Source organism: Boleophthalmus pectinirostris, unplaced genomic scaffold (assembly GCF_026225935.1).
Source record: "Boleophthalmus pectinirostris isolate CB_2022bp ecotype Guang Dong unplaced genomic scaffold, ASM2622593v1 HiC_scaffold_18, whole genome shotgun sequence".
Taxonomy (NCBI): Eukaryota; Metazoa; Chordata; class Actinopteri; order Gobiiformes; family Gobiidae; genus Boleophthalmus; species Boleophthalmus pectinirostris.
The window spans coordinates 11709446-11735096 of NW_026571133.1; the positions used below are offsets into that span (position 1 = coordinate 11709446).

Here is a 25651-nt window from a genome sequence, read left to right on the forward strand (position 1 = left end):
CACTTATCACCGTATCGGAAACTATTTGAGTCCAGACACGTCGTTTCTGTGTCCGCAATCAAAGCCTTCCCTATAGGCCTTAAATGCTAGTCACATGATTAGGCTGGCGTCACAACGTCACGTCGGTGGCAAACACAAGGAAATGGAGCACCGTGTCTGAAGTTGCAGCAGCCGATTTCGAGCCGAGGAAAATGGCAAGCATGAAAACAGTCTTTTCAGGAACCGACAAGGCGGTTCAGGTGTTACTAAACATAACTGAATTTTAAGACGAGCATGGCGGCTCAGAGTGTGGATGACCAATGACACGAACCCAGCGAATCAGGAAGGCACAAGTCTCAGTAACGTGGTCCAATAAGGACAGCAACTTGAGCGCCAACATTAGGGTATCAACGTTTTCAGGCATCCACACAGTCAGATCTGTACTTGGATGAATTTGTGTGAGCTCGCGGCACCAGATCGTTCTGTCGCTCGAGCTGTTTTTCATCAGATTAGTGTGGACGAACACTGCATCTGCAATGAAAAACGACTAATACATACTGTGGATGGGGCCTAAGTCTATCTTGAGTAACATAGCTTCAGACAGGGTAGTGCTTCAGTTAGCTTCACACATCCAGGGCATGTTAATGATCAGCTGCAAAGTATCAGTACGATTGGCCAAGAATGTTGTGACGTTATCTGAAACCCAACAATAAGTTGCCAGCAGCTGCAAAATGATTTAACCAACTTCCATTTCAAATCGAAGTGCTGACATTGTCCAGTGGTTTTGAGTAGAGTTTTTGAGGCGCTCCTGTCCTTGAATACACTCCCAAATGACTCAGCGGGCCTACACTATCGTATTGGACAGAATTGATGTGTGGTTCCCTGGCTGACAACCTTGACGCTCCTCCTATAAAGATATACTACACTTAATGCCGGACACCTCTGCATGGCCTGGCGCGCATCCCCACTCACCTAAAGCCATCTAATCTTTTCTGCTCTTGTGGCGCCCGGGGGAACCAGGCCTTGAAGTTTAGCATTCACACCACATCGCCGGCTCCACTTCTATCCTTAAAAGTCTTGTTCCTTTTATTCAGCAGACTGTTCACATTTTGGTATGCTTAAAACGCATTTTAGGGCTGCACAATAACATAAAAAATATATATATCATCACTGCATTGTCAGCATATGTTAAAGGCACTGTACTGCGTTTTTCCCATGTATTTGAGCTAAATATGTCTTGCCCCAGTATGGTTTGTATAAGCGGCTCTTGAGGTCAAAATATCTGTCTGCTGTGCGTTAGCATGCTAGTTGTTGTTAGCTTTACCATGACAGCAAAAGGCAGCACTGGTCTCAGAGTTGTGAAAAACGCTTATAAAAACTTATCGTGGTGAATAATTAAGGCTCAGCATGAATACGGCAAGTGACCCCAGCAAACAATTTAAAATGGTAAAAATCAGCACCTTAATCATTTTGCATTAAAGGGACAGTCTATAATTTTGGACATAGGACCTCAGTTTCTAGTGAGTCAGAGTGTTGGAGAGGTGTAGAGACACTTTTTTAATATTCCATCCAGTCCTTGTATTTGCAGAGGTCACTGGTGCTAGGCTAGTGCATGTCAATGGCCATAGTTAGTCTGCCACTAAAAACAGTCTTACCCACTCCACAAAACACCCAAAAGAAATCTATTATTACACCAGACTATTGATGTAAATGTCTGTGTTGATAGAATAATGTTTGAAATAAAACTAGCCTTGCATCGCATGAATCGCTGCATGTTGAGGGACTATTTTCTCAACAGCAGCGGAATTTTACTTTGCCGGTAAGATAGGTGCTCGGTAATATCAGTCTGCCGCTGCCAAGCTTTCTATCAGGAAGTACAACTCGCTGCTGCTGCTCAAACATAAATCCTTCAAATGCAAGGTTGGTTTTACTTCTAAAATTATTCTATCGACCCAGACATTTACATCAACAGTTTGGTGATATACCTGTTTTTCTTCGGGTGTTTTGTGGAGTGGGTAAGACTGTTTTTAGTGGCAGATTAACTATGGCCATTGACATGCACTAGCCTAGCACCAGTGACCTCTGCAAATACAAGGACTGGATGGAATATTTTAAAAAGTGTCTCCACACGTCTCCAACCCTCTGGCTAACTAGTAAATGAGGTCCTATGTCCAAACTTCCAAACTGTCCCTTTAACTGGTGGGTCTTTCACCTGTCCATGGAGTTGATAATGCTTACTCATGCTTACTTTGTTGACATTAAACTAAATTATCTTGAAAATTGCCTTGAAAACCATGCATTCTTCTTGTGAACAAGCTGCCCCTCCACAGATCTGACCTGTAACTTGATGGCATCACCTTCTAGTTTCCATGGAGATAGATAAATTCAGTACCTACTGTGGAAAAATCTAGGCAAAGTAATAACATGGAGACAAGCAGGTGATGCCATCATGTAAAATTACAGGTCATATCTGAAGAGAGCTGGACCCACTCACAGTAAGAATGCATTTTTGAACAATAAAAACAGGTGCAATTGAATAAATGCAAAATAGAAAAGACTAATACCATACTGTGGAATATTCCAGGCAAAGCAATAAGGTAGTGCAGCCTCCACTGGAAAGGTTATGTTCACTACTGAATCAGAACCAAAAGCAATAACTCATATTTACACCACAATATTCAATTACGTTATCACATATCTTTGTTTTTCTCATATCAAAACATACCCCCCCACATACACACACTGTTTACAAGCACTAGTGTTTGCCTTCACCCCTGCACCTCACCCCTGCGCCTCACCCTGCGCCTCGCCTCCTCTCACCCCTATCTCTGTGATCTCCCCGTGGGGCTCTTGTCATTGTAAAAACATGATCTGGAGCCATCAAACAGCCCATTATACAGCCCTGCATTCACATCATGTTCACGGCCCTCCCTCTGGACTTCACACATACACTAGCCTTGCATACAGATACCTCCGCCGGTTTCTGCTCGCCCAGGACTCAAGCGTGCATTCGAAATCAACCGAGGAGAGTTCACCACAGGTACTATGCCCTGCTATTCCCACTGTGCGCTACAGCTAATAGTCAGCTGAAAGGTTGAAGATGCACAGTCAATTATTATAGATAAAAGATCAAATGGTATGGGTTTTTTCATGACCAGTGAAGATACCAATTGTTTAGAATCCAGAGAAACTGACGGCTGATAAGCTTTGCCAATATCTTTGGGTTGATAAGTAGAGCGGATTTTGATTTAACTAAAATTGTGTATTTAAAATTTGGTACAATCTCACCCACCGCTCTTTTTGAACAGAGTCAGTCTAATCACTGTTTCGTGAAGTTACCTTTTCATACTGAAATATACAAAGTTTTATGCATATTCTTTAAGCAGCAGGTGTGCCAAAACAAAATCTCAGTCTGTGTGGAAAGTGAATAGCTGATATAATGGCTATATAGTTCAAATCTCTGTCTGATACAACTGCAAACCAATATATCGTCTATCTCTATAACAGATGCATTTCAGTAATTTTTCAATACTTTGTTGAATAGAGCCATAATTAAAATCATGATTATACATCTGATTAATTACACAGCACTAGTTCCTCCCTGACCCTGTGTCTGGGAGGGTTTCCTTCTGGCACTCTGGTTTCTCTCATCAACCCAACCCATCCATGCTACAGCTGGTGGTCCTGAACAAGCCAAGCTCTAGATCTGGAGATGAGTCCCAGAGCGAAATACGGCAGCAGCTCACTGCTCCTGGCAGTCTGCCCTAGCACTGAAGGGTCAAACTGAGATAATGAATTTCCTTCACAAAGGATTAATTAAGTATACCTTAACCTTGTTTTTTCTTATTTTACAATTTAAATGTTAAAAAAGCAAACCTTAATGTTAAGTACTCTTTTATTATTTATGTCACATTCATTTTACTTCATAATTTAAGTGTGTTTCTATAAAGCTGCTCACTTACTAGAGTAATTGTGATTTATTAGACAATTTGACAATTTGAATGAAAATATATGGTCACTGTGACTGTAATTCCAAATAATCATCTAATAATCAATCAATGTTTCTTCTCAGATTAATCATAAGGTTAAAATTGGATATTGTCCCTCCACTTTAGAATCATATGCTTCCCTAAAAGTACTAAAACTAAACTAAATTAACCTAACTAGTACTAAATCATGGAAAACACAAATGTGGATCCTGTGCACTGCAGTTCCAACCAGAGCCAAAAGTCTACTAAAAACCTTCTCTCCAAAATACATGTACTATCCAGATACCACTTCTGAGATTTTCCAAGTACTCCCCAAAATACTAAACACTAATACTCAGCTGATGGACACAGAGCACAGGGCGGTATCATCAAACATAAAACGGCCGATAGAGAGGGCAGTGGGAGAGGCAGTGATATTAGCGGCTAATGGCTACTACTTGCTGCAGCTGAAGAATTTGGTATTCTGTGGAGGAACCACTGGAGGAAGGATCCCTTAAGGGCCTAAACATTAGCGTGTTTATGCATAGTTATTGGCCTATTTATCCACTTGCTTCTTGAGCCAAGAGAAAAGTTGGAGCGAGTGATCATATTTACAAATGCCAGGGGCGACGAATACGAAAGGGAGTGATATTGGGAAAAAATAAAACGAACCGTGCACGAATTGAGTTGACGTAATCATACTTTGTTTTGGCTCCTAAACATGCTTGTTGTCTGCCTGGTAGTTGCGTTTCATTTCATAAAATAGTCAACTACAGCCCTAAACACAAGCACTAAAGAAATGATCGGTCGACTTATATATATTCTGAAAACGTATTGATTCAGTCTGGCTTTTAAATCTCAGTAATGCAGTGACACGTTGCACAATTTATTTTATTTCATTGTTTAATGTTTTGGATGTTTTTATTTTGTGCTGATTTAAATGTGAAGCACTTTGGTCACCTAGAGTGTTCTAAAGGGCTCTATAAATAAAGTTTGACTGATTGATTAAGACATGCCCAGTGCTTTGATTTAAAAACTAAAAGTAAACAAGTTGTGGCAAAGACAAAAGCTCTCAAAACAATTACGATCACACCAAAAGCTACTATGTACACAGTAGGGCTGCAATGATTAATCGACTGATCATGTCATGCCAACGAAAAATATAATCATACCGTAGCTGTATTCTGATAAGACACGTACGAAAAGACAAAAACGAATTTAAACAACACAATTTCAGGAGTTTGTGATTAATATGAGAGCTCACGGTCCTGCTGAGTTTAATTTTCGACAAAAAGGTGAGAAAACTGCTGGCTAATGCTGCCTACCTTGTGACAGTAATGTTATTTGAGAGGAACTTGTTTAACAGCACAAATCACTTAATCTGATGTAGTTCCACATAAGTTAGTTCTTCGTGGTCAGACATAAATCTGAGCTCACAGGGAAGCTTCATGACATCAGCTGCAAAGTATCAATAACAGACTAATTTTAAATATTCTCTCTATAGAATCCTTCAGTCACTTTATTTTAATCTTTATTTGCTTTAAAGCGTAATTAAAAAGTCTCAATGTACAATAGAAACTCCCCAAACTCCAACTAAGGTAATAAAAGCTTAAATATAATCACAGAAAATAGTTCACAGCAGAGGGACCATAATTAGTGTCTTTAATAGTCTAAAATTAGTGATATTTCCCTGGCTGTCTCTTGCCCTGTGCAGTTGACAGCCTATTCACTTTTACAGCTTTAATAAGAGAAATTTGAAAGACCCCAAAAAGAAAACCAATTCAAATTTGAAAAGGTTAGAACGTAATAAGTCTCTAATACTAACAATGTATGTACCAGATCATAGTGCCACGACAAATGCTCATAAACAAACACACAAAACCAAGGAAAACAAAACAAATTGCAATCAAATTGAAATCATAATTGGAATGGACGCAAAGAGCAAATCTCAAAGGCTGCAACTTTTTTTTTTAAACTACCATAATTTCCTCCACAAAAAAACAAACTAACGTGTCTTATTCTGCATAAAACTGCTACATTTAGATGTGTAAAAACATGTTCTAAAATGTGATGCTTGTATTACTTTCTCAGTTCCTTGGCTTATTTTCGAATTCTCTTAGATGCACTAAAATGTGAATTTTGAACGGAATCTTATTATTTAAACTTGAAAAGAAATTGCAAATCTAATCATAATGCTGGTCAGAAATATCATACTTACATACTTTTTCCAAATCCTCCAGCCCTAATCACTGCATAAAACTTTGAATGAAACTAGTGACAAAAACCAGGGCATCTGTTTTATTTTCGAAGAGCAGCAGCAGCAGGGTAAACCAGTAAAACAGCATTTCTTTGAGAGAAACTGATATGGGACAATGACAATTCAGGTACCACAGGGCTGTAACTGCCAACTAAAGAAAATCTTGGTCAGCAACAGACAAAATGTCAAATGTCCTGCAGATCAACTAAAAGGGGGCGTGGCAAAACCTCTCAAAACTACTGTGTACAGTATTTTTCACACTATAAGTCACATTTTTTTTCATGGTTTGTTTGGTCCTGCAACTTATACTCCGGTGCGACTTATATATAAAAATGTTCACAATGACAGTAGTGACAGGGCGCTCTAGGCTTGTGTGTCAGTATCTGCTACTCCTGTTACTACTGTATCACTGTCACTTCACTCTACTGCGTATGTCTCCTGCAGAAAGAGCCGATGTCCTGCTGCAAGTAGTGAAATATTCAGCCGAAAATGGTAATCAAGCAGCTTAAAGAAAGTTTGGAGTGAGCGAAAAACTTGTGAGGGACTGGCAGAAAGCAGGGATGGAGAACACAGCTTCACGGTAATGGGAGGGTGCGCCATGCAACTTTCCTGGAAGTCACTGGATGGATCAACAAAGCACGGACTAACAACTGAAACCATCCTGTTGGGATTCAGAAAGGCTGTAATAATTCTAACTGGAACTGTTGCCGAGTCTGACGACAGCTACGCAGAAGAGGAGGTGGAGCTCTGTTTACTGTGGAGTTGCTCAGAAGTGACACAGATGATGAAGAATTCAGTGGATTTAGTGATTGGGAGTGAGATGGAGAGTTTGGTAAACTTATGTTCTGCTGTTTACGCTATAGTTATCTGAATAACTGTTAAAATGTTACGTTAACATATTAACGCCTATTCAGCCTGTTCTCTGTTTTATTGTTATGACTATAACTTGCCTTTCAAAATGAAATGTCGGTTCCTGGTCTCTGATTTTATAGAATAAATTTCCCCAAAAAAGTGGGTCTTATAGTCCGGTGCAACTTATATGTTTTTTTTTGGCTGGTGTGACTTATACTCCAGAGCGATTTATAGTCCAGAAAATATGGTATATCTATGTATCTGACCCAAACTGCACTCACAAAACTACACTTTCACTGGAGTTCACGCAAAAACAACTATTTATACAGAAAACGTACAAGGAAACAACAGATTTATGTTAAGACAGATTGAACTTGTGAATCATGATTGTCTGGTGTATGTAAAGAGACAGATTTCAAACAGACATTTTCAGCTAATTCACTTCTGCTGTTGTCCCATATTACTTATAATAATAAAATAATTACTCAACTAAGACACCATTGACCAATGAACTGACTTAATGACTGAAGAACTACAGCCCAAGTAGAAAACAACTCAATTAAAGACTTCTAAAATCATCTCTAAGAAAAGCTTGAGGGCTCAACTTTAATCCAACTTTTTGAAGTCAATTTTATTACAGTAGTAAAAGTTTGGGATCTCAGTTGCACCATCCAGATCATTAAAGACTTCTGAAAGACCATCTGTACTCGTCCACGCCTCACAACCATCATTCAGATAAGGCTCATTTGTCGAGGAGTGGGGAAAATAATATTTGGTTCATTGTACAAGGGACTCTCTTCAACTTTCTTCGCTACTTAAACATGCATAGCCCTAGATAAACCATAAAAGTTTGCACATATAGAGAAATAGAAATACTAAAAGAAATATTGTGGAGGCTCTCAAGTCCGACAGGCATATAATCGCTACAGGCATTTCTTTACACTGTGCAATATCCTTGAAATGTTATTTTTTATAACACAACTGCAACATTTTGAATATTGAATGCAATTTTATGTTAAAATGTCTCAATTTCCATAACAGAAAAGAGAAAAGAAAGAAACATTTTTTTTGCATCAGCAGTCAGCCAACAGAAATTTGCACATAAATTCCACAAATGTAATGCAATTTAAAAAAGAAATGTGCCATCATTGCATTATTTATTCCTATTTTAGGGCTGTGTTTCAATGGCATTTCAGTCATGATCACAGTTATTGCTTGGTTCTTGTGAGCTTTAAGCAATGTTATAAAGTTGTTACCTACTCAAACACATACCCCGAGTTGTGTTTTGTTTAAAATCCTGGTGTATTACTCTGTTTACATCTCCAAACTCAAAATGCTCTGTTCCACATTGTGGTAGTTTTCAATTTAACACCTACCTTTTACTTTTAGCTCAGTAGAGATTGGCAATTCCAGAGCTGAAATCTGCCAAATGACTCCAGTGAAGGTGAAGTGTGGAGTCTAAAAACACTGTCAAGGCTGTTTTTGTTGATGTTTATGTGAAGCACTTTGGTCAGCCAAAGTAGTTTTAAATGTGTTATATAAATAAACTTTTTGACTGAATTGAAAATTGAATTAATTGAAAAACACAGTGGAGCACTTACACTTGTATTACCACATGACACCACAAGGTAGAACAGAGTGTTTTCTGTTTGAGAGAAGGAGTCAGCCTAAATACGCAAGATTTGCGAGTTAAACATGTTTGAATGAATGAAATAAAACATAACTCTAGGTATGTTTTTGATGAGGACACATTATAACATAGATCAGAATATACCATAACACGGGCCCTTTAATAATAATAATAATAAAACGGTTTTATATAGCGCTTTTATTGCATTTTTTACGATCACAAAGACGCTTTACAAGAATTACGCAGTGCACCTTTATAGTATAGTCATTCACATTACCTGCAGTACGCCGTTGGTACAACCAGAGCATATCCGACGCAGGTTCCTCCCAAACAGCTTCCCAGTTCGTAAAACAAGGCATGAGTCAGCGATTCCAGAGGCAGCACCACCAGCAAAGCACTGAGGAAGAGCCCATTTGATTGCTGTAGAAATGAAAGGATTAGAGTCACTTTTATTCTGCAGTTGTAATCCGAGCAGGAGAAACCACAGACAGCTAATTGGTGGCGACACTCTCAAGACAGTTTCACAATGTAGGCCTGGCACAGTGTTATTACCGGCAGACAAAACATGACAGGAACAGACTAAATAGACACACAAGCACCAAGCAGACTACACACAAAAGCGGTGTTCAATCACAACCGAATATTAACTGCAGAGGTCATCGCTTATAACAGTCTGGACTGTCTGGCTTTTTCTGTGGACTGTTTACATACCAACAAATTACCAAGCTGTATCTGCAGACAATGGCATAATGGGACACTCAACAATATACTCTGCGCCTGCTGTGCTGGGTATAGTGTTGAATAGTCTTTTGTGGGGAAAAATGTAAAGAAACAAACAAAAAATGTGATAGGTTTGTTCTGATTGAAGAAAAAGGCTTGATTAAAATTTTAAAAATAAAAGAAAATTCAACAAATAATAGTAGTGTGGTCTTTTTGATTTTGATTGACTATTCAAACTCATGAAAAATTTTCTTTATTCATGTGATTTTTTTGGTTTTGTGTTGATACTAGTTTTAGCACTGATTAGTATTTGGAAGCTACTAACACAAATCAAAAAAATACATGATTAAAAAACAAATACATTCGGAATTTCAACACAATCTTGTTTTGTTGTCTGGCTTTACATAAACGTAACGTAGGTACATGAAAATACAAACCTATAATATAAGTGAATTTTAGGCCAGACTTAAAGATATTTTAAGTAGCCACTACAAAGAGCTGCTTGTTATCTGGTTTAAAAGTAAGGGGGACGGAGCTTATGGCCATTCAAATTAATAATTCAGGCTCAGTTCAATGAAAACGTGTACATTCTGTGTGCTCCCAGATGTTTTGGCTTTTACAGTACAACACAGAGATTGTATTATGAACATAGGAATCTTCAAAGTGTCTCTTTTCATAAACATGTTTTGGGCCTAAAGTCTTCTGAAGTAATTTACTTTGAAGTAACTTTTTCGAACTTCAGATTCTTTTGAACTTTTTTTCCCAGACAAATTCAAATCAATTGCATCTTAAAATATAAATTAATAAACCAGAAAACATTTTGGCTGTTTGAAGATGAAGCACTTACAAAGTTCTCAAAAGCATGAAATAGGATACAATTACACAGGGGAGTAGGCAGGGCGGGACAAAGGGGTCTGTTGTCCCGGGTTCCAGGGTCTTAGGGGGCCAGAATTGAACCCCCTTCCTATTAATTTATATTAGAAATTTCTGTCTGTCTGGCCTGCATCTACATAAACTAAAGACAAAGATAATACAGATAGTGCATCCTGAAAAGCCCATAGCTAATAGTAATAACTCTCATTCAGGCACTTTTCTCAAACCGCATCAACAATGGGTAGATTGAAATTAGGACATTGGCCCATGAGACTCTTACAAGACAAGAGCCTAATAAGGTTGCATAAGTTATTGCTTCCCCTTTCACAAGTAGACTGGGATAATAAAGTGCTAATGAAATCAGTTCCGCATTATAAGCAGACTCACCTGGGTTTAAGAAGGAACTAAATATACAATACAGATTGATCCACAGTGACAACTTTGCCAAAACTACTTATTAGGGCTTTCTAATATTGCCTCTGCTCCACGGTCACCTTCTATAATATAGAAGGTGAATATAGAATCTATATGAAATCTATATGATCTATATCAATCTATATGAAAGCTGGAACAATATTTTTTGGGGTCAGTAATTATTGTATTTAAATTTTCTTTGCACAACCGAGAAATGTTTGCTTATTTTTTTGGCTACGTGATGATATTTAAGCCATAGAAGGTTCAATGAATAATTTCTATGAGTCATTACAGATGCAAACTAAGTACTAAAGTGTTTCATTCTGCTGTTTATTTATTGCAGCTCGTTATTTTTTAACAATATTGTAGTTTTAGAATACATTTTGTGGTTTAAATCTGCTTTGGGTTATTGTGTCAGTGGCATAAATTATTTTCAGTATTATGGTTTATCGTCTGTATTTACTTCAGCAATATTTAACACTTCAAACATTTGTTATGGTGACATGCCGACCTACATCACTTGATCTGTAAATAATATTCATTTTAGGTGAATGATATAATAACAATCACGTCATTGTGGTCCATTGAGGTGGTCTGGTTGCATAATATCAACAAGGAACTACAATTTAAAATTCATGACAATTTATGGGTTTTACAGATGGCTATGTTTACATGCACACCTAAATCTGATCATTATGATTTCTGGACCTTTAACAAAATGTAAATAACTTGCAACTTGTGTGCATTTAACCGCTAGCCACTGATTTTAAAAAAATATATAAAAATCTAAATTTGTGAGACTAACAAAACTGTGAATATGCCACTTTGTCCTTGACAGGTCATTGATTCAGTCATAAAACAAAGTATTAACATTTGAAAATAATTATTTCTTCTGTAATCTGCACTAAATCAAAGCAAAAAATAACGGTCTATGTAGTTTTCTCTGTTTTTAGTTATTACTGCACCATAACAATGCATCAAAGCAAATAGACATGTAATTCGATATATTGTGACAACCCACGATATTATTGATTAAGATATCACAATATTTTAGCTGTTGTTAGATCCCTACCAACAATATACATAGTGCAGTGTTATTATTACTATGCGAAATGTGTAAAGAGTAGAGCCATACCTGCCAGGACACAGCCCCCAGTATGACGGTGGACAGTATAGTGAAAAAGACCAGTCGCTCGGAGATGAGGCAAAAGTGTCGAATGCCTCTGGAAGCCATGACCTGGTCCAGGCTCCTGGTCCCAGTTCTCTGCGTCCTCCAGGCCTTCTGACAGTCGCTGAGTTTGGTGTGGAAGCCCCAGATTGTGATGATCAGAATAATATGACAGATGGACCAGAACAGGCCAAAAAGGCAGAACCCAGGGATGACCAGATACCACTGCTCCAAATAACCCAGCTGCAGAAAGGGAGAAATCAAACACTCATTTATCACAGTCTAAAAATAGCCCTGATTCCAGACACTAGCTCATTATTAAAAATATTGATTATAGTTAAAATCTATTTAGCGACAAAGAAACACAAACTCAATGGCCCTAGTGCAGGGAAATGCAGTGGAAAGTAATTCAGATTAAAAAACAAACCATGTAATTTTGCTGTTGTGTGAACATATTAACCAGCTATTGACTGTGACTTCAAACCTGCTTTTAGGCAAGCAAATTAACATTTTACTTATTAAAGGGGATTAAATTAAACTTGCCTTTAATTCTACTTATTACATAACTGTTTAAAAATATAATCAAGGCGCACTCATCACCAAACACCCTTGAATGTGGACTAGTATTTCCTACATGTACACACTCTTGTCACTGGACTATGAGTACTTTACAATAACACTTTATTTTAATAAATTTTTAAGGTGAATTATCATGGGTTAGTTGGCGTAATCAGTCTATCCATACATAAAATTACAAAACATAATTTCTAAACATACCTTCAGCGCAGCCAGGACGAAGTAGTACATCTCAATGACACTGAGAGGCAGCAGAGACAGACGCCTCCACACTTTCCCCAAAGACAACACTGGCATCCAGCGCTCGCACGGCCCCAGGCCACTGAAATACACGTCAAGCACAGGCTCACACAGCTGCCTGCCCAGATAGCACCCCAAGGCAAACGGGTTGGCTGTAATGCCCAAGGCCTGAAAGAAAACTAGGGAGGTAATCAAGGCAAAAGTGACCAGATTGGGTAAGGCTAGCAGCGACTTCATCCTTAGGTCCACGATGAGAGCTCCCAAGGCAACCACCAAGCCGACTATAGCTGCAGATTTCTGGAGGAGCATCGTCGTGCTGGCAATGGCGAACCCCAGGAGCTCTAGGAATTCAGCTGATGTGAGTAAGGCGGGTTTGTAATGCACAGAGTTACATATTCGCTCAGTCAGTGCCCACAGTGCCTTCATTATAACACATGCTAAAAGTAAATAGTTTGCTACAAGTTCCTTTACATCTGAATCCAAAGCAGGGCTGTTGAGGAAGCACAGAAGACCAAGCAAGAAGCCACCCCAAAGATGGAACAAACTGAGGCTGGCTTTCTCCATGGCAAAGTAATAGTAAAAGATGCTGGCAATTCCCATTACAAAAAGTCCAAGGATAAAGATGACCAAAATCATAGGCTCGCTGGTGACCTCCCATCGCACATACATGCCGACGCACACTGCCACCAGGAGGTTGATACTGGACAGGTAACCAAGGCATTGTACAGAGGTGAAGACGTCCACCTCTTTAGGGGCTTCGGCCGGGGTCAGCTCCTCTTCCTCTTCCTCTCGAGCCATTATGCCCTTTTGATCAAATTGAAAAGTGCAGCTGCAGTCTGTGTCAGTGAACTCTGAAGGCAGTGACCATGTCCAGATTCTCTTCAAGACCAATATGGAAGATTATGACATCAACCCCTAAAAATAAAATGGAGAACATTGTCATTCACCCAAGCATAATACTATAATACACTTTATAACATTAAAAATAATCTTTGGATACTTTTGGATATTTAGAATTTTTCAGTATCTTACAGAATCTTACAGTGACATGATGATGACATTGTTTTACTTATATCTTCTGTTACATTAAAGTTACGCCGCAGGAACGCACACACTTTTAAAGTTTCAATATTTCTACACAACAGTCATTTAAAACACTCAATGCTTTAGCGTCATTTCGAAAGGGCATCGTCAATGTGGATCAGTGTGTTTTTGAGTAAATCAGCTCCTTGAGGCACTCGACAGTAAACTAAACTTTGACTATGTGGCACAGCAGCAGCAGCACAAAGTTTGCTAACTCACTAGCCACTTAGCTCGCTAACGACGACTCGCATATCGCGTCAACGCATTTCTAAAACGCAGCAACAACTGCAGATATACCGTATGAAACAATCCATAAAGATGTTCACGTTATTGTGTTTTCAGGATAAAATATAGCTTACATATTTCTGGTTTAGATGATGACAGCAGCTCCGCTTCCGGGTATAACGCTACGGTGTCTGACATGGCTCATATTACATGATACGCGATACTGGTTTCTCAGTCTTTGAGAAAACAAACAACATGATACGCTATTTTAGTGCTGGGGGCTTTGAAATGTTCTAATATTTTCATGAATTAATAAAGTATTTATTATTAACACGGCTAACACCGTAATTGTTAAAATTACCTCTGACAACTGATTTAGTAGGCTATTGTATTATAGACTAGACTAGCCCATTGAATCATTTGGCACCTAACTATATATGAGGAATAATTGTGTTCAAGATAACTCAAACAACTATGTACATGCACTTAAATTATTGACAATTCTTCATTTTAGCAAACACTATTATATGTCCATTGGTCTTTCGTTATTGACTTTGAGACATATAGCCCAGCCCTATAGTTTTTGTGAAGCCCAGTATGCAATAAAAACAAGCCATGTTAATTTTAAATAGCCTGTGGTATTGTATGGTATGGCATCAGTAGGAAGTAGCTGCCTGTCTGGAGGGCATATTCTCCTACTGCAGACTTTTATTTCTGTTTTTATTGCAGTGTGTATCTCAGTGTGCTGCTTTGATGTTCTCAGAAAACACAACATGGGAACAGACTGTTCTTTAGCCTCCTTCTCTTCTCACTATGCGGTCTTTGCTCAGTACTACTGAGTAGGATCTCAATGAGATGGCAATGAAAATTGTATGGCTTTACATAAACTATAATGCACCTCTGTAGTTTACATCATCTCTATTTTCTTCTTTTAAACCACCTATTGTATCTCTAAAATATAGGTAGATTCTGAAAAGAAGAACAAAAAATCATAGGTTATGTATACAAAGCACAAAATGAATTGTTAATCCAGTATATAAGTGTAAATGATTTAAATACAAACCACATTATTGTAAGTCCTTTCATTTCATATGCAGCATCTTATCATTGCAGATTTGTTTATTCTTATAACTTCTCGTAGACCTCGCCCATACAAAAGATTTGTGAATTGTTGTATGCCTCGAGTTCTGATCATAAGAACAGATTCTCATTTCATTTGGAGAGAGCTGACTAATCCCTCAGTGTTGCTGGTGAATTGGCCGGTGCCCACTCTGTAGTTGAACAAATGCTTGCTAATAAAGAGATGGCTGTGGCTGATTATGAGAGAGGGGTCACTGGGGTTTGTCATAATTTGTTCTTTAACTCATTCCCCATCATTTATTTCTGATAATCATTATACAACATAACACAATCCTACCTAATTACAACTTTGACACTGTTCTCATGTATAACTGAACAATTCTGCAATCAAATGGTTTCTCCAAAATGCAATGAATTAGCTGAAATTGATTTGTAAGTGACAGGGCACCAGAGAGGGCACAAGAGAGTGGCGTGATACCAGAGTTCATGGCTAGTTCAAATACACATTGTGCCACTTCAAGGTTGAGAACTTGCAGACACAGCAAAAGGACATGAAAGGATGTGGAGAATGCAATGGGACGTTCATATTGCAGAGTTTATATGAGGGCAGGAGCAAAACACTGAGGAGGATTCTGGAGAGAGAAGGAGACAGGCTCTGGTGAATAATGCAAAAGTCACTCACATTCAGACACCTCCACTCCACCAACCATTTCCACAGACAAAACAATTGATCCAACCAGAACACGCTAACAAACACTGTGCCAATATCATCCAGTGCATTTACATTTTCTGTTTGGGGGGTGTCATTATCTGGAATGTTCCACAGTATTGCATAAACCATCAGTTTAGCATTTTTTTTCTCAAATATACCTTGAAAAACATGCATTCTTTCTGTAAACAGAGGCACCTCTCCATGGACCTGATCTGTACATTGCATCAACTGTTTTTCTAGATATTAAAGTGCCCATATTATGCTATTTTATGATCTACTAGTATGTTACAATGCTGCTGTCTCATCAAAAACATACCCAGACTTGTGTTTTGCTTCATTCACACATGTTTAACACACATACCCTGCAAATTGAGTTCCTCTCTCAAATAGAAAACACTCCACTTTGTTCCACCTTGTGATGTCATCAAAACACAGGAAGTGCTTCCCTCTATCTTTAAACTCCATACACCGTCACTTCAATCATTTGGATAATTTCAGCCCTGGAATGCCAATATATACAGAACAAAAGGGAAAAGGTGGCTATTAACTTGAAAACTATCACCTAATGACATCAAGTTAACAATGACAACAAGTTAGAACGGAGTATTTTGGGTTTTGAAGATGTAGACAGACTAATAATGCAGGGTTACTCAAACATGTGTGAATGAAACAATACTACATTTTTGGGAGGAGGTACCAATATTCCAGGGGTCTCCAACCTGTAGCTCACCAAGGGATTTCTGAATTATACATATTTTCCCGAATAACTCAAATTTGATGAATTAAAAGCCTATTATTGTAAATCTATCATTTTGATGCCTGACTTTGTGTACTCAAATAATGGTTTATGTTTGATCTAACTGTACCCCATCTAAGGCTTGCCATGGCTCTTCTGTATACTTTAATTCCAGCGACTGCTGAAATTAGTAGCTCTCTGGAATTTTTGTTTTGTAAACGTAGCTCACCTGAGGAAAATGGTTGGAGACCCCTGCACTATTCTAACACGACTGAAAACTCACAGGAGTCAATTTAGCATAATTCAGGACCTTTAGGTTTAATAGGCAAAGCAATAACATCTTCATAGAAACAATTGTATATTAATATGTGATCTCAGACATATACAGTACATCTTATTTTTGCATTTACAGTAATAACTTAAAAGCTACCATGCAACCCCATCCATCAGTAAAACCTTGCCCTTTATAAAGGATTAAAAACAGCATTATGCAAACCCACTGTAATGGTCTCTTTGGGTGTCAGCAGGAACACCAGTTTTGTCTGGAAGTTTCAAAAGTCAAAAAGGTTATTAAAATTAAGAAATTAAGAAAAAATTATTTGCTCAATTATCTTCAAGTGTATTTTGTTACGTGCTACATTGTACAGAGGGACTGTCCGTTAAGCACAAAACAGCCTTTTTCACAGCATTTCCAAAGTCATTTTAATCTAAAGACGGGTCAGTTTATATTTTTAACCATATTCCAGTGCTTTTTGCTTCATTAAACAAAGGGCGCTGTGCCTTCTGTGTGCTTTGTGAGCTGCTCTAACCCAATAGAAACATTTTAAGGACACAAGGACATTACCTACTTAGTTGATATTAGTCTGTGTACTTGCAGAGGATAAAAAGTATGTACAGTTCTTATGAGGTAGAGAAGGATCTAAAAAGTACAAGCAGAAGTGGAAGAAAGAGAAGAAGGAACCAAGGTAAGAGTAACATGAAATTATATCATTCAAGTATATAGACAAAAAGTAGTGATCCAATAAATTACCGTATTTTTCTGACAATAAGTGGCACTTTTTTTCATGGATTGGGTGGTCCTGCAACTTTTACTCCTGTGCGACTTATATATTAAAATTTTCAAACTGACAGTTGCGAGAGGGTGCTCTAGGCTTGTGTGTCAGCATCTGCTGCTCCTATTACTCCTGTACCACTGTCACTTCGCATTCTACTGCACATGCCTCCTGTAGAAAAAGACACTGTCTTACTGCAAATAGTGAAATATGCAGCCGAAAGTGGTAATCGAGCAGCAGAAAGAAAGTCTGGAGTGAGTGAGAAACTTGTGCAGGACTGCTGGAAAGTGGGGATGGAGAACACAGCTTCACGGCAACTTTGATGGTGCGCCATGCAACTTTCCTGGAAGTCACTGGATGGATCGACAAAGCCTGAACTTCAGTGACAACCAAAACCATCCTGTCGGGATTCAGAAAGGCCGGAATAATTCTAAATTAATGCTGAGTCTGACCACAACTATACAGAAGAGGAAGCGGCGTTCTGTTTACATCATGGATCTATGGTTTATCTCCGAGGGTCGCGCAGAAGTGACACCGAGAATGATGAGATCCTGAGTTTGGTAAACTTATGTTATGTTGTTTATGCTATAGTTATCTGAATAATTGTTAATATGTTATGTTAACACATTTACGCCTATTCAGCATGTTGTTCTCTATTCTGTTGTTATTTTTATAACTTGCCTTTCAAGATGAAATGTCAGTTCCTGGACTCTGATTTTATAAAATACATTTCCCCAAAAAGTGCGACTTATAGTCTGGTGCGACTTATATATGTTTTTTTTTTCTTATTCATTGCGCATTTTTTGGCTGGTGCGGCTTATACTCTGGAGTGACTTATAGTCTGGAAACTCAGTTACATTATACATTACAAAGTTTTCAGTGAAACCAGTTTTTCAAGTTCACTGTTTCAACAGAGATTGGCAATTCTTTAAATTATCCAAATGATTCTCATGAAGGCGTGTGGAATGTAAAAACACAGTGGATCACTTTCTGTATTACCACATGATGACATCACAAGGTGGTATGTTTGTGATGAGGAAACAACATTATAAAACAGATCAGAAAATAGAGTAATATGGGGCCCTTTAACTGAAGCATAAATTTGAAGTTGTGCTGCCTTCAACTTTCTATTTTCCACAATAAATCACAACAAACCTGAACAACAGGTGAATAAACTCTCCAAAAACAAAAGCATAGTGTTAGGTTTAGCTCAGTGTTAGTGGGGTGTGAAGGAATGCCTGGCTTCCTCCTCAGTGCACAGTCAGGTGAGAGACTGTTTTATATGCTACAGCAGTACTGCTCTGACACACGTGAGGCCCGGGCTGCCACTAGAGCGCTGTTCAATCACAGTTTCATCTTCACAAAATCAATGTGATGTTCGGAGTGGCAGACAGCATCACCAGCCCAAATCAAAACCCAAAGCTGCTTAGTATATCCATCAAGGCTGAAATGAATTTTGGATAAGGGTAAAAAAGACATTGACTTGAGTTAGAAGAAAGGCAATGAGTTGAGAGAGAGGACAGAGCACAGAGGAGGATTTGGCAAAGGACTATTGCAGACTGTAGTGTGCGGCATAAGACCACCTGAGCATTTCCATACAATTCATCCAATCTAGTGATAACTGCAGCTGATGCCATCAACATTCCCTAGTAATGTGATGTTAACTGTAGGCACCGCTCTGTCTGAAGCTCTTGTGTTAGACTTTAATCTGATCTTTCTTTTAACACAATCTGGCCATTAAAACGTGTCTTATTTGAAACTGCAACAGAAAAACTAAAAGAACAACTGCTTTGTGCTGTTAATCAGCTAACCCCATGAAACCAGCTGATAGATTACTTGATTAACAGAATAATTTTATAATATTGTTCATGTTTTGTATGAGGCACACTGCAAAAAATTGGATATCTTTACATCTCTACTGTTTAGATGCTAACCAGCTCTTGGAAAATACATTCCAATTTTAAGACACTTTCCCCCTATAGTAATGTGGTATATGAATGAGAGCTGGTAGTTGTACAGACCATTAACACTGATTTTTAGACATGACTCTGCCAGTCAGCTGTGGCTACAGTAATATTTACTGTACTACTGTAACTCAACCACTTTATTGATTCACATTCAGGACCCCATGCAATTTAGCATTGGACCCATTCTCCATTACTACTGGTGCAGGTCGAGAGCAGAGGGCAACTACAAACCACGTCAGGACTTCTTTAGCTGGAGGTTTTTGCCTATTGTGCATGTTTTAAGTTGATAGCTTGTAAATGAGTGAATGATTTTGTGTCCTCAAAGTATACTGCAGAATTTCAATGTATTTTTATTATTGATTGCATCTGTCAAAACATTATGCTTGATTGGTGTGTAGGCAAACAAATTGACTTTCTCATTACCCCAGGGGCATTCTTTATTCAGCAAATTCAAAAATGCAACCATCACACTCCAAAGCGCTACAAAGGAGATAAGCATGAGGAGAATACTGACTGATCCTATAGAAAATCAAATGATAATATGTTTGGCTTTTTCCTGCATACCTTACATCAATATTCACAACAGCCGGAGACCTTTTTCTTGGACTGAGAGAGGAAAAGGAGGTGTTCGTTGCCAGAATGTAAAAATAAATCCCCCCTTTCCCTGATTAATGTTGAAAGGAAGAGGAATCGAGAGCTCAAATTCACTTCCAGCGTAAAAGGCAACCCATCTGGATGCGACAAGGACAGTGGCTCATCTGCTAGGACACTCTGTCATTTTACAAGGATCAATTCAAGCCACTATCGCACTGTTTCATTCCCTGTCAACACGGTGCACATCACACAAACATGGGGCTGTCCTTCAGGTCGGGACCAGGATGAAAAGGGATTTTGGCATCGTGTATACGTTTTTTTTTTGTGTGCAAGATGTTTTCAGGTAAATAATGGCACTAGGTAATTCTGTTATTCAACATTCCCTGGGGATGTGATGCTAACTGTAGGCATGCTCTGTCTGATTCTTTGTTAGACTTTAATCTCAGCTTTATTTTAATGGAATCTCTCATGTTTTGGTGGAAATTCGAACAACTAAACAGGAGCATGAACACTCGTATTGATCACAAACTCCTTAAAATGTGTTGTTTAAATCCATTTTGTATTTTTTCTCAAACTTTCAGGCAATCTCAAAACTTTTTGGGAGCTTGTGTTAATGTGTGGATAATGTAACCATGTTAACAGGTGAACATTTCGTCATACACATATATGTAGAACACCCCCAGCATGACGTGATTGCAAAGTATCACGTTGGTTACTTATAGAATGAAAGTCAAAATCCTGCTTTCATTGATCACTCAAAGCCATTGCAGTTAGCCAGGCAGGCGTGACCAAGTGCCTTCGCTCAATTTAATTTCTCTCCAGCGACTACCTCAGGAATCGGAACACACTAGACGGTTTGCAAGAGCCTCGGAAGTGCCAGTCAGGGTACCAGCCAATCAGCGAAGAGCCATACATTCTGTGTTGGCAACGATTCCCAAGATCAAGGATTTAAAGCCGGAACAAAGAGAATGTTTTTTGAATTTTATCAAGGGGAAAGACGTTATTGCCCTTCTTCCTATGGGATTTTGGAAAAGCTTAATATACCAATGAATCAGGCTACATTGCAGTAGCTATGATCCCAAACCCATGTGTATGTGTACACTGCAAGACACTTGAAAAATAAGTAGATTCAAACATATACATTAATTTTTTTTATGGTTTCCTGTTGCAAATATCATGAATGTTAGAAATGCTGCTGGTCTTCCATTATCCCATAGTTTTATATGAAAATAATTTAAGCATTTTATATAAAAATCCCCAAATGACCCAGGATGCCCATTTTGGATATCTTAGTCTTTGCTTTTTGTCCTTAAGCAGTAAGTCTACAGAGAAATGCATTCCACCCCAATTACGTGGACTTTTTCAATTATCAATACCAGACTTTTGAAACTTTTAGGTGGTTGAACACACTGTCTGAAAACCCAGAGAATAAAAGTTCCAACACAAATACCTGACTGAGTTCAGATGATCAGTCTCTATATTGGCATTTCTCATTGCCGTTACACTCACCTGAGAGCACAGAGCTTCTTTATTCTCTGTGATCTTTGAATAAAACAACCAGTGGAGAGCAGTGGGGCATCGCACATCTAATTTACTTCTTTGGCTTGGATCATCAAGCGATGTGACAATGACTTTTTAATAAGGCGCCATTTTACTCCCACTGGGCTGTGACTATGAGAAGTTTGATTCATTAATTGTGCCAACAGGGTACAACCTTTTGAAGAAGACAGTAGTGTTTGTGAGTAATACTATACTCTCTTCTGAAGTTGACTATCTGCATAATGGTCAAAAAACAGAACATTTTATTTGCTTGATATGATGTCTAAGTCGGCACCTTATTTGAAATTGGAAAAATAACCTTGGTTATGCTCTAAAGCAGAATTTCTCAAATGGTAGTAATATGGAAATTGGTGATACTGAAGGAGTCCCTCACTGCACTATATTACAGTATTACAGTAAATGATGAAATAAGATCTGGTTAAGATCTGCTTTACTCAGTGAAATCCTGGTTTAGTCCATTTTTTGTCCTTTTTCACTAGTAAGAAAGAGGGCATCTTTTAGATATACCAAGGTGTGCTAAAATGCTCATTTAATGTTATACTTTAACAGATATATGAATATATTACAAAACATTTCTATTCTATAAATAAATAAAATACAAGACATTTTAGGGACTGCATCAAGATTGGCAAGATACTATTCCCAAACAAAATCTTTTGTATCTCTGGGTTTCATAGTGATGAAATATTAGCACTCTGCTACAGAAATAAGTCAACAAAAATCTTCTTTGAATGGTGAAAAGTTCTGAAAATGGCATCTATAAACAGGCTTGACTTTGCTTGGTTTCTTAGTTTTAATTTTACATCTCTGCAAAAGTATCCTTGCGTACTCTCTTTCCTTAAATTATTGGCAACATGATTCTAATCTCCATTTTTTTTTTTTTTTTTCAGATGATTACACTAAAATGCTCATTAAACACACACATGCAGTTTCACAAATCACGCATTTGACTTTTGGCAGTGCCTCTTCTGTCCATGTCTTGTAATTGTCCTGGATTAGTCAGCAGTTTGTGGAGTGTGAACGCTGCCCAGGCTTCTCCCCACGGCTCATGGATCTCAGGCTCGAATCCGTTCAATTCTTTATCCTCCTCTCTTATCTGCAGCTCCACCGCACCCACACAAAGTGGACTTGTACAGGGAAAAGTGCCAGGCAACAGGGGCGGCGCTCTGAAGTCTCGCTGTGCTTTCTCAGGTTTAACAAATCAGCATCTGTTGGCCAGTCTGGCAGCCAAAAACCCACTGACTCCAGCCAAGATAAGAGAGACAGGAGGAGAGGGATGCAGAAAAACACCATGAAATGTTCGGCAATTTCAAGGAGGGGGAGAAGGATTATGCAAGGAAAGGTCACATAGGAGGACTGCTAGGTTCTGTCTCGAAGCAAATACCAGAACGAATATTTTTACTTTAGTATTCAAAAATAGACCGACTCCTGCACTCTGTCTAAGTTGCAAAAAGTGTACCATTTGCCGGATGAAGGCCTAGCTGCTGAAATGTTGCTACCACTGTAAATAAAGCTCACTTTTTGCAAGTTAGAGTGTGTGAGTCTTTCTAGTTCTGATTTTGACAAGCATTATGCACGCCCTCTCCATTGCACCTGGCTTTAGAAATACGATGTGTGAAGCAACCCTCTTACTACTTTCTTTTTGGGTCTGGTAGAGCCACTCATCAAACTGAGGCTAAACTGGAGCCAAATCAGGACTAAACACACAGAAGAAAGCCTGCCAATCTCCACCATCGATCCCTTCTGCCAATCACACACTGCATCCATACTTCTATACAAGCTGGGTGAAGTGTCTTGCCTAAGAACACAAAAACAGATCTTGGAAATTTGTCCTTCATCCTTCTTCTGAACAACATTCTTTGTCGCATCATGCTGTGTTCTTCTTGTTTGAGCAGATATCTAAAAACACATCAGCAGGTGTCACCAAACTGTGGAAGTCACTATTGATTCAGTTCTTTATGTTCACGTCAAAGGAAACATTTCTTTGCTCTGAAGGTGTAATTGTTAAAGCGCGGCTGACATGAGTTAAACTTGAGAGTGTGAGCAGAGAAACCAGCGTGAAACTGCTTTAACTGTCAAGGAAATATCAGAAGTGGAGTTTAGTGTAGTGGATAAACCAAACACCTTTCAAACTTAAAGGACCTATATTATAAAAAAAAAAAAAAAAAAGACTCTTGTGAGCTTTAACCCATGTTAGATTGTTGTAACCTCCCCAAAAACATACCTGGAGTTTTGTTTTGTTTCATTCACACATGTTTGAGTGACTCTTTATGATTAGTCTGTCTACATCTCCAAAGCTCAAAAAGGCTCTGCTCCATCTTGTGATGTCATGAAGCGGTAGTTTTCATATTAACGGGACAGTCCAAAATTTTGGACATAGGACCTAATTTCCTAGTGAGCGTTGGAGACGTGTGGAGACAGTTTAAAATATTCCACCCAGTTCTTGTATTTGCAGAGGTCCTTGGTGCGAGGCTAGTGCATGTCAATGGCCATAGTTATCCTGCCACTAAAAACAGTCTTACCCACTCCACAAAACACCCAAAGCAAATCAACTATTATGCCAGACTGTCAATGTAAATGTCTGTGTTGATAGAATAACTTTAGAAGTAAAACCAACCTTGCATTTGAAGGATTTATGTCTGAGCAGCAGCAGCGAGTTGCACTTCCTGATAGAAAGCTTGTCAGTGGTGGACTGATATCACCGAGCACCTATTTTGTCGGCAAAGTAAAATTCCGCTGCTGCTGAGAAAATAGTCCCTCAATATGCAACGATTCATGTGATGCAAGGTTAGTTTTATTTCAAACATTATTTTATCAACACAGACATTTACATCGACAGTCTGGTGTAATAATAGATTTGCTTCAGGTGCTTTGTGGAATGGATAAGACTGTTTTTAGTGGCAGGATAACTATGGCCATTGACATACACTAGCCTAGCACCAGCGACCTCTGCAAATACAAGGACTGGATGGAATATTTAAAAAAGTGTCTCCACACGTCTCCAACACTCTGGCTAACGAGGAAATGAAGGTCCTATGTCCAAAATTCCAGACTGTCCCTTTAACCACTACATTTTATGTTTTGATTATGATTCAGTAGAGATTTGCAATCATTCATGAGAAAGGTTTGAGAGAAGAGCTGTGCAGGGTTTGTGTATTAAACATGTGTGAATGAAATGAAACACAATCCCAGGTATGTTTTTCATGAGGACACATTATGATGCACAGATCAGAAAATAGCATAATATGGACTCTTTGAGGATGCTGGCTCATGTCCCAATCACAACACCACATACTTTTTCCATTTTCAGGAGCAATTTGTTACTGATACTTTGCATCTGGTGTCATCAATATTCTCTGGGGGTGTGATGCTAACTGTAGGCCCTGCTCTGTCTGTGTTTTAGTTAGACTTTAATTTGTGCTGAAACTACAACAACTGAGCCGACTTGTGCTGTTAAACTAGCCTCTCACACAAACAATTCCAGCCACAAGCTTGATTCAGTTACTCACATTTAGTAGTTTTGCTGAAAATCAAACTTCTAAACAGGACCTTGAACAATCGTATCAATCATGGCCTCCTGAAAATGTGTGTTGTGTTTTTTAATTGAGTTTTCAGACAATCTTAAAATGTTTATGACTGTGTTAGCTAGTGTGTGCATTGTGTTACCATGGCAACTCCTAAACATTACACCATTAGAGATAAATGTAGAACACCCCCAGCACGATGTCACTGCGAATATCAATATGTGGAGATGACTACATACAGCAGACTATGGAGGTGTCACGTGCGCTTCATCTAACTGAGAGTGTCAGGATATAAACAAACACACACGACGAGGCATCTGCTTTTGCGTGCTTCGCTTACTGGCAGTGAAAAGGCAAACAGAAAAACACAGGTGGATGGCTGTAAAGAGGCCATAGAAACTGTGTATTTACTGCAGTCTGAGCTGGAGGTACAGAGCCTGT

General features: G+C 38.6%; 1 protein-coding gene across 1 annotated transcript in view; it reads right to left on the reverse strand.

The window, feature by feature from the left end:
- Positions 1 to 14205, reverse strand: part of tmem168a (transmembrane protein 168a) — a 29752-nt gene extending 15547 nt beyond the window's left edge. Inside the window, exons 1-4 of the mRNA XM_020920032.2 lie at positions 14120 to 14205; positions 12639 to 13592; positions 11829 to 12104; positions 8964 to 9106 (exon numbers count right to left, since the gene is read on the reverse strand). Coding sequence (XP_020775691.2) covers positions 8964 to 9106; positions 11829 to 12104; positions 12639 to 13475 — 1256 coding nt within the window. The 5' untranslated portion in view covers positions 13476 to 13592; positions 14120 to 14205. The remainder of the gene's footprint in view (positions 1 to 8963; positions 9107 to 11828; positions 12105 to 12638; positions 13593 to 14119) is intronic.
- Between the last annotated feature and the right edge of the window lie 11446 nt (positions 14206 to 25651).